This window comes from Thamnophis elegans, chromosome 8 (genome assembly GCF_009769535.1).
Source record: "Thamnophis elegans isolate rThaEle1 chromosome 8, rThaEle1.pri, whole genome shotgun sequence".
NCBI lineage: Eukaryota > Metazoa > Chordata > Lepidosauria > Squamata > Colubridae > Thamnophis > Thamnophis elegans.
This window is the reverse complement of record NC_045548.1, coordinates 9,938,423-9,947,976: the sequence shown is the minus strand read 5'-3', so window position 1 is coordinate 9,947,976 and position 9,554 is coordinate 9,938,423. Positions and strand designations below refer to the sequence as shown.

General features: G+C 39.7%; 1 protein-coding gene across 1 annotated transcript in view; it reads right to left on the bottom strand.

The window, feature by feature from the left end:
* Positions 1-1,345: 1,345 nt before the first annotated feature.
* Positions 1,346-9,554, bottom strand: part of DTNBP1 (dystrobrevin binding protein 1) — a 43,151-nt gene continuing 34,942 nt past the window's right edge. Inside the window, exons 8-10 of the mRNA XM_032222827.1 lie at positions 7,082-7,237; positions 4,633-4,776; positions 1,346-1,776 (exon numbers count right to left, since the gene is read on the bottom strand). Of these exons, the coding sequence (XP_032078718.1) occupies positions 1,544-1,776; positions 4,633-4,776; positions 7,082-7,237 (533 nt within the window). The 3' untranslated portion in view covers positions 1,346-1,543. The remainder of the gene's footprint in view (positions 1,777-4,632; positions 4,777-7,081; positions 7,238-9,554) is intronic.

The following is a 9,554-nucleotide window of genomic DNA, read 5'->3' as shown; positions in this document are numbered from 1 at the left end:
ACTTCAAGTCATTTGCAGAGCTATATTACTGCAACAAAAGTGAAATAAATGTTTCAACTAATTTGCAGTCCAAACCAGAGGGGTTTTGAACAGCTACAGCTCTGAATTATCTTCCCCTCTCACACTCCTTTGAGACAGAATAATTCAATAGTACATAGGCTTTGTGAGCAAGCTAAATCAATATTTTCTAAAATATTAGAAAAGATAAAAAATAAAGCTGCCAATTGTTTGCAAGTATATTTGCCCACTCATAGAACAAGACCTTAGACATAATATCAAATTAGAACATCTCTCCTTCAAATATTTACAGAAGGGGGGAAGTAGAACCTGTGATCCTCACAATATTGCTACAGCTTCCAATATGGTGAATGATACTGAAGCCCAGCAAAACCTGAAGGGCCGCAGCTCTCATTCCTCTGCTAAAAGGGTGAAAGATAACGAATAGTGAAAGGTATTTCTAAAGGGGTGCAAGATAACAAATAGTGCTTGAAGTACCATGCTGGAAGCCAGGAAATTGTGAGTTCTGCTCCTGCCTTGGGCCTGAAAACTGAATGGGTGACTCATTTTCTCTCAGCCCAACTCATCTCACAGGATGTTGTTGGGGAAAATAGGAGAGAGGAGGAGTATTAGACATGTTCACCGCCTTATGTATAAAAATAATACAAGGTGGAATAAAAAAGTTTTTTTAAATGTAAAATTAAATATAGAGGTTTCCTGTCTGTATTAATAAGGGCCACTGAGAGAAATAGTAGTGTGGTTTTCTTAAAAAAAAACACATGTTTTTAATCTCATGTATGTATCTTATTTTCACATCCCACATCCTTGGGACCTGATGATGACAAATAATTTAAGTTACAGTGGTATATTTTTAGTTGGGGGCCAGATTAAATCCAAAGGCCAAGCATCTTTTTTTTTTATAAAACCCAAGTGCTGCTTTTTTGTCGATTGCTGATCCTTCAACTGAGGCAGTTATATGAAAGTCAAAAAAAAAAAAAACCCCACCCAGCTGTTCAATTTTTGGTTTAACTCTACACACATAGAATAGCAAGTACTTTATACACGTCCAGCTTTATCTTTTTTTTATAGAGATACAGCATACACAGGGACTTTTACCTTTCTAATTCTTTAATGTAAATATCCATTCAATCTCTCTTGTTCCAAATAACTATAGCCTATTCTCCATTGCATGATAAACACCTTTTTTTTTATATTCAGTCTTTTAGGAACAAAAATATACTAACTTACCACAAAGGCTTAAAATTATCTCCGTATTATAGTTCTACTGAAGATTGTAAAGTAACTCTATTCACAATTTGTCCTTTTCAGCAAGCATCGACATGGAAAGTTAAATTGTTCCAAAGGCAAGAGTTTATTGCTTAATGGGTGTGCTTTCAGAATGCTTTTAATATAAAAACACATTATTTTCTATGACTGCATACAGTTATCTCTCTGAAGATAAAACATGACAAGCTCTGCCAATTACGTCTTTTCTCATTCACTCCAGTCTTAATTCCTATAGGGCAGTGTGATACGCCTCGGTCTGTTAATCACTCTCATCGCTGACATGTGAGGAGGGGCTCTTCGTTTCTGTATTCACAAGGGCGGTGTCGACTTGCACATCTTCCTCATCTAACTGGACCTCCGGGGCGTCTCCTTCACAGGCATCTTGGCTAGTAGCATCTGTCCCAGGTGCTTCCGAAGCGAACTTCTCGCCCAGCTCCGACTTAGTGGGAACCTGAAAACTGATTTCATTTTGATGGGTGCTGGAATCTGACCCTTCAAAAACAAAAAGATTATTTTTTTTAAAAAAAGATACAATTGAATAGCTGGTTATTACGGTATATAATGAATATTTGTCATGGGATCTAACTAGCTCTTTTTTTTGTTAGGACAATTTATAAAGCAAGCTATACAAGCTATATGATTTCATATCAATGATTGTAGAACTACTCCAAGATGAAAATATAGGCATGCTTTACAATCTCTGCCTTCGTAAAATAGGCCAGAACAATCAATTTTAAATAAAGACCTCTAGAGCAACTGCAGATCAAAATTAAGTGCTTCAAAATGAAAAGTGGCTTCCTTGTGAAAAGTGATCTGGATAATCACCTCTGATTTTGGAAAACAGAGTATACCGCTTACCCCACAAAAAATGGATTTCCTACCAGTATTCTACCTTCTTTTTCTGATCTCACTGATTATCTTAGATAAGTAGACTACAAATAAGTGCAAGAGAATGCCAAAAAGGAGACATTATAAGGACAGCCAGGGCTAACTTTCCTCTTTCCCACTGACCCCCAACACTCTCTGATCTACCTTTATTTAGCAAAGCTGCTTTACTATACATTTTGCCTGCAATTTCTGCATGGTTTTTAAAATTAACGTGCCAGAAAGTTTAGAGTAACCATATAAGGCACATAATTGCCTTCCTTATCAGTGAGAAAGATGACATACCACTTTAATAAATAATATTGAGATACATCAGCATATGTGGAGGGGGGGTGGGATCCCAAGACCAATAGATGTTTCTACTGTTGAAATTTCTCCTTTGGTCTTTGAACCAAGGCAAGTTTTGAATCCTGCACAGAGCAACATTGAGGGCACTCCCAACTTTATAATAGCTGTTTTGGTGGGAGTCCTATCCTCTGTGAATATCAGGCATAATTGGCATGCTCTCACTAAACTCTCATAGTTTCTGATGCAGCAGATCCCTGAAAAGGAACCTGGAACAGCAAATGGGCCATGCAGATGGGCTAGCTGGATTCTTGGTCATCACTACTTGAAGAAGTTGAGTTACAGGTACTCGAATTACATGTTCATTTTATGCGCTTTGCAAGAATACATGTTACAAATAAAAACATGTAACTAGTACAATATTCCTTTTTTTAATGTAGGAAAAGTAAACAGGGTGAAAGAATGGGAGTAAAGATTATAGTGCTTTTCATTCACTAATTATCTCTTCTCCAACGTTTATTTCATATTTTAAAAAAAGAAGTGGTCATACTCTATATTAGGGGAGGTTATTTTTTGCTGGTGAACCAACTAAAGAATCTTTCTTCAAATATTTTTAAAATGGTGAAAAGATAAGGAAGAAAGGACAGACATAAATTGGGGGTTTTCATAAAAGAAGGCCTCTGGCCAAATTTTTTATGTGATTCCCCTAGGGCAGTGTTTCTCAACCTTGGCGACTTTAAGTCCTGTGGACTTCAACTCAGCATAGCTGGCTGGGGGATTCTGGGAGTTGAAGTCCACAGGACTTAAAGTCGCCAAGGTTGAGAAACACTGCCCTAGAGAGTAATTGGAGGACTTCTATTGGTGTCCATTAGGCCCATATTTATTTTTTTAAAAAATTGGAACAATCCAATTTCTTGAGAAATATTTCTCTACGTGTTTGCCAAAAGCATCCATGTCTCAGGAGTCTGAACTCCACAAAGTAGAATTTGATTAGCGATTTTGGCTAACTTTTTTTTTTTTTTTGGTGGCTTGTGGCTCCCTTAACAATCTTTGATAAATACTAGGGCTTACACAGACTTTGGATTTGCAGGGAAAGAAAATGTCTTTCAGATCTTAGTATACATTAGCACCCTTCAGCAACTCCTTAAGCCAACCTGATTATTTTTACAGAACTGCGCCATATCTATAAGGAGAATGTGAAAAGATGCTGCTGCTTCAGATAGTGGCTGACTAATACTATGAGAGAGAGAGCCCTGGGCACTCTGAAGCACATACAGAGCTTTGCATTACAAATGAGGTCTTTCCTTGGAGCTCTTTTTATCAATGCAACATGAACAAGGAAGACACGAATCTAAAACCACATTTGAGTGTACAAATGCAAAATGATTTTATATGTAGTTTCCAGTAGCTCTCTTGCTATCTTGGAATTGCCTAGACATCAGAGAGCCTTCTTTTGAACATAATATGATAGACTATTATCCATCTTGCTGGAAAACCAGTTTCCTGAGATTCCTTATTAACTGACATGTTCATGCGAGTCAGCTGCAGCTGTATATCTTGCTCTATTATTATATGCAAAGCAAATGTGTTTAAACCTTTTAAGCCCAATTACGTAGCTCATCAAAAGAACTTTTATGTCTCCCTTCTGCTATCGGACAGGTGCTCAAATTATCAATGTACCCAAATTCTGTAGGAGAAAAAGGAAGACGTGATCAAACACCTGGCTTTTTGTAATACTGTATCTCACATAAAATTAGTTTATTTCTTTATAAAAGTGGGTTTGTGTGATTCTGATCTTGTTATAATTGGGTTGTTTTGTTAATACTGTCTTCATTTTATCTGGCTTATTTTAATATTGATAATCTCAACTAGAGTCCAATTGAATCAGGGGCTCTGGATTTTATAGCTCCATCGTTTCCTACAATTTAACAGGCTGCCAGCAGAAAACTTAAACTTTGTAAGTATAATGGGTGAACTCTGATAGCATAAATGAGACCCCCCCATAAGAAAGCATCTTCTAAGCCATACAGCAGTATGACATCAAGTAGCCTTGCATCTAGCACATCCTTTGATTACAAGAAGAAGAAAAATCTCTTGATTTAAAATTAATCTATCCCACCAGAAAGACTCAATTAGCTCTACTGTGTTTGTTCATTTAATACAATGAGAAACAACTACCGATCACTGCAGATAGCAAAGAACTATCCTCTACTCCAGAATTAAGGAAGACATCTAAGGCTTCTTGATCCGACATATCGACGAGGTCCATTTGTTCCAACGTGTCCACATTCACTTCCATGGAAGACATGCTCCCTATTGGCTCTGAAATTAAAAATAAATAAATAAAGTCAGCAAATTTACCCATATTTAGGAATTTGTGGTTGTAAAATTTAATTTTTACCCCCATTTTCTTCTCTATGCCTGAAAGGATGAATCGGGGCTTATGAGTCTCAGAAAAATAGTTTGGAGTAACAGTTTATTGAAACCCATTGTAAAGAATTGAGATAGTTTCTTGGAAGTTTCTAACAGAGTCAAATAAAATGTAATTATAATTGAATGATTACATGGAGATTTATACTGCAGCTATCAAATTTCGTGATGGAGAGGTTCTATGTTTCCCAGAATGTCCCCTTAACATATTGATGTAAAGGCACTCCTACTACTACTATAATCAATGATCCAGATTTATAGAAAACTAATCACTCTCAGGATTAGACATTCCAGGAAACAACAGAATACCCACAGAGTTCTTCACATTCCTGTCCCATTTTCCACTAACTAATAGAAGCACTAAGTAACTTTTCTATCCACCTGTTTTACATTCCAGAAGTTTCAAGTATAACATGCAACAAAGTTACTGGAACCTTATCCAACATTGTGAAGGGGCCGAATCTATTATCCTTAGGACAGTGATGGTAACCTTTTCTAAAGGTGTGCCAAAACTGTGTACGTGCGACAATCGCGTGCATGTGCCGACACATATGCACGAGCGACCCCCCCATGCGGGGGGAACTTTTACCTTCCCCAGGTTCTGGAGACTTTCATGAAGCATGGGGAGGGCGAAAAACAGGCCCACGGCACCAACCGGAAGTTGTTCCCGAACTTCCGGTTGGGCTTGTTCTTTGCCCTCTCTAGGCTCTGGAAGTTTTCCTGAAGCCTGGGGAGGGCGAAAACCGCCTCCCCCGGCCCTCCGGAAAGCCGAAAATCAGCTGACCAGCGCGTGCATGCACACCGGAGCAAGGGCTACCAATCCGGCAAATATGGCTCCGCATGCCACCTGTGGCACACATGCCATAGGTTCACCATCATGGCCCTAGGAGGAAGGGAAAAAACACCGCATGGCCTGATATAAAAAGAAAAGGGGATATGGATTGGTATAAGGTTAAGTCTTGAATTAGGAACAGTTTACCTTTAGGCCGAAAATAAACATCCTTCAAGGCAGAATATTCTTAAGGAAAGACATAATTATATATGCTGTTAAAAAGACAGGAAGTGTTTCTCTTGCATGATCTAATTAAGTAGAACAAAACAAAGCTCGGACCAGATAAAAGAGTATTTTTATACAGTGTTTCTTCATGCAACTAATCAATACAGGAAACAGCAATGCAGCTTCCATGAAAAAGGTAATGTAATGCAAATGTCAATGTCTTGTTCCAGCGGTTATTTGGAGATATCAAAGACAACAGTAATCACAGTAATAGTTACATGGGGAACTCCAGTAAGAGCCCTATGTGTTCACATCCTGCTAATGCACTCTCCCATTAGAAGCAGAATTCTTCTTTATTTACTTGGTTCCTTTGGGGTAGAGCCGATTTCTGGTTAATCTTTTCTCTTGATGAGAAGCAAGATACAAGTTACAGTTCAGCAAGTTTCAGCTGTACTTTCTGCCATCTAGCTCACTGATTTGCAAGAAAATAGTTAAATAGGAGACATAAACTGTAACTTCTGTTTACAGTTTGACGCAATGCAAAATACATTAATTCCAACTGTCACAATGGCCACTCTAGTCTTACAACTAGAGCAAAAGTGTAAGAGAGGACACACCATTTTTTATTCTGATTATGCTTAATATCAACTAATCTCGTTTCTTGAAAAGGAGCACCCTTGAGCACATCACTCATCCTAACCTTGTTGAGTAAGATTATAGTATGGAAGGTGGGATGTGGTGGCTCAGCAGCTAAGGCGCTGAGCTTATTGATCAGAAAGGTCGGCAGTTCGGTGGTTCAAATCCCTAGTGCTGTGTAATGGAGTGAGCTCCCGTTACTTGTCCCAGCTTCTGCCAACCTAGCCGTTTGAAAGCACGTAAAAAATGCAAGTAGAAAAATAGAGACCACTTTGGTGGGAAGGTAACGATATTTCATATGCCTTTGGCGTTAAGTCATGCCGGCCACATGACCACGGAGACGTCTTCAGACAGCACTGGCTCTTCAGCTTTGAAATGGAGATGAGCACCGTCCCCTAGAGTCGGGAACATATGTGCAAGGGGAACCTCTACCTTTATAGTATGGAAGACGTAAAAAGAGTATAAAATCCAACGGAATGCTGGGAAAGCTCAGCGAGTCTACTTTGTGATTTAGCTGGAGAAAGATTTACCTGGAGTCTTAAAATGAAAACTTTCAATACTTGCCCCGTCTTTCAGCTATCTGCAGATAGCCTGTGGTAAGGTACTGTTCCATGTCCTGCTGGAAAGCTTCTTCAAAGAATTTCTGCCGCTCCTTTAGCTTCATTTCTTGGGTATGCTCCATGTCCAGCACTTTCTGAACATGCTCTGTATCAAGTTCAGCTGAAATAGGGAAATACATTCTGTTATTTCAGCACTTAAAAGGAGCATTTTATACACAACTGTATCTCAATAAACTCATGTGATTAAAATAGAAAATACTGTAAAGCAAATAATTATCTCTCAGGTTTTGACATTTCTTAATTATCCAAGACTTATTTCAATGCTAGCTCGCAAAACAATTCAATACCAAATAGGCCAGTGTCAGATTTTTTAATACGGAATTGCAGTACGTCATGGTAGTTAAGTCTCTTACTGCATTCTTTGCAATGATTTATATTCCCCAAACTGTGGAACGCCAATGTCGGCTGGCGACTCCCCGGGGGAGAGCCTTCTCTGTTGCAGCTCCAGCCCTCTGGAATGACCTCCCCGTGGAGATCCGGACCCTTACTACCCTCCCGGCCTTCCGCAAAGCCACCAAGTCCTGGCTGCTCCAGCAGGCCGGGGGGGCTTGTGAAACATCCACCCCCACGGAAATTGTGAATGTTGTGTTTTTAAAGTGTTGTCTTTGTCTATTTATCCCCCTTCCCTTGTCTATTGTGAGCCGCCCGGAGTCCTTCGGGAGTGGGCGGCATACAAGACAAATACAATGCAATACAATACAATACAATACAACGCACGTATTAAACTGATTCTGCCCCTTATAGTCGTCTTCTCAAAATGTAAACCTCCCCCCCCCCCAGAAAAAAAATCCCCAAATACCAGCAGCGGCCATTTTCGTGATATCATAAAGTCATATCTCTTATAATCCTTAGACAAAGAAAATCCTAAAGTAGCTCTTAAAAAGTTGCCTACTCCACTGTGAAGGGGAGCCTTTCTCAGCCAGGGACATCAGCATTTAGGTTAGTTTGTGTATTTTACTTTTGTTCCATTTGCCTCTGGATTCTTTACTTAGACAAAAAGCCCAAAATCAAATGTTAGACCTATTTTATGGAGAGCTGCAATTCTTTCTTCTTCTTTTTTTAAAGAAAAGGCTTACGGATTTCTAGATTTATCCCTAAAACTAATGATGATGATGATGATGATGATGATGATGATGATGATATAATATCTGGTCCCTTCCTTCCATCAGTAGTGAAATAAGATAGGGAGTTTATGTAGCCTTTCTGCAATTCCTAAACCTCTCAGTCAGTCTTGCGCATTAAATCTTTAAAGTGTGATTGGTTAGAAGGAACACTATTAAATGGCCAGAAAAGAACGACCTAATTTGTTAATTAAGTTTGCATATAATTTTAATGGACTCAGTTTTAACATAGATCTAACTTATAATAGTTACAATTCTACTCTCAACTAAAATATACTGTAAAAATATTTAATCTCACCAGAAAAAAGAAAAAGAATATAAAACTGATATCCTTGTTTTTCAGCAAAAATGTCTCATAAATATAGCATGTCATGAAAAGCAGTAGATAATCCTGAATAGGATTCACACCTCATACGGAGGGACTCTCTGTATAAGGGGCATAGTATCCTCCCCTCAGTGTGACAGTGGGATCCCACATCAAACTGTAGATCACATCAAACTGAGGGCATATACCAATCCAGTATCTGATCTTTTTTAATATAAACAATGCTGCGCATCAGTTGTTAGATGGCCCTAGACCAGTGGTTCCCAAAGTGGGCGGTACCACCCCCTGTGGGGCAGTGGGATGACTTAGGGTGGCGCTAAGAGGCAAAAGGGGCGGCGGGGGCGCTAAGAGGGCGAGGAAAAAAAATTGTGTATTGTGTTGGCTGCAGAGGGTGTAGCCCCTAGGTTGGTAGCTTCCCCTTAGCTAATTCTCAGATGGAAAGGAGAAACTTGCCGAGCAGAAGATGGACCGTTTAATGCTCATTGGGGCAGGCAGGAGGACGAAATTACCCAAACAAACCTGGAAATAGCTGCAGTTTCCCTTTAAGCAATGTCACCACCCTCCCCTCTAATCACCGCCTTCCTCCCAGGAGAGGGGTGCACGCCGCTTCAATCACCTGCCCCCCAACACCGCTGGCGTCTTAACCGACCAGCTTGGCTTGTGAAAAAGTTTTTTTTTAAACCGTCGATGGGCGGGGAGATCGTGCACTGTGTTGTTAGGGGGGAAAAAGCCCCGCCAATCAAATTCTAGTTGAGCTTGCGAGAGAGCTCTTTGCCACTGGTTTAAAAAACGGTCACATATTTCGTGCCATCCTTTTCCTTTGCATGGAGACACTGCTGGGTAAAAGTAACTGGGGGGAGGGTGTGATGAGCGGAAGTGCGGTCGCTCCTTTTTGGTAGTGTGGATTTTGGTTAGGGAGGTTTGGATTACCAGCAGGAGGGAGCTCGCATTGCAATCTTCCATTTCTAGCC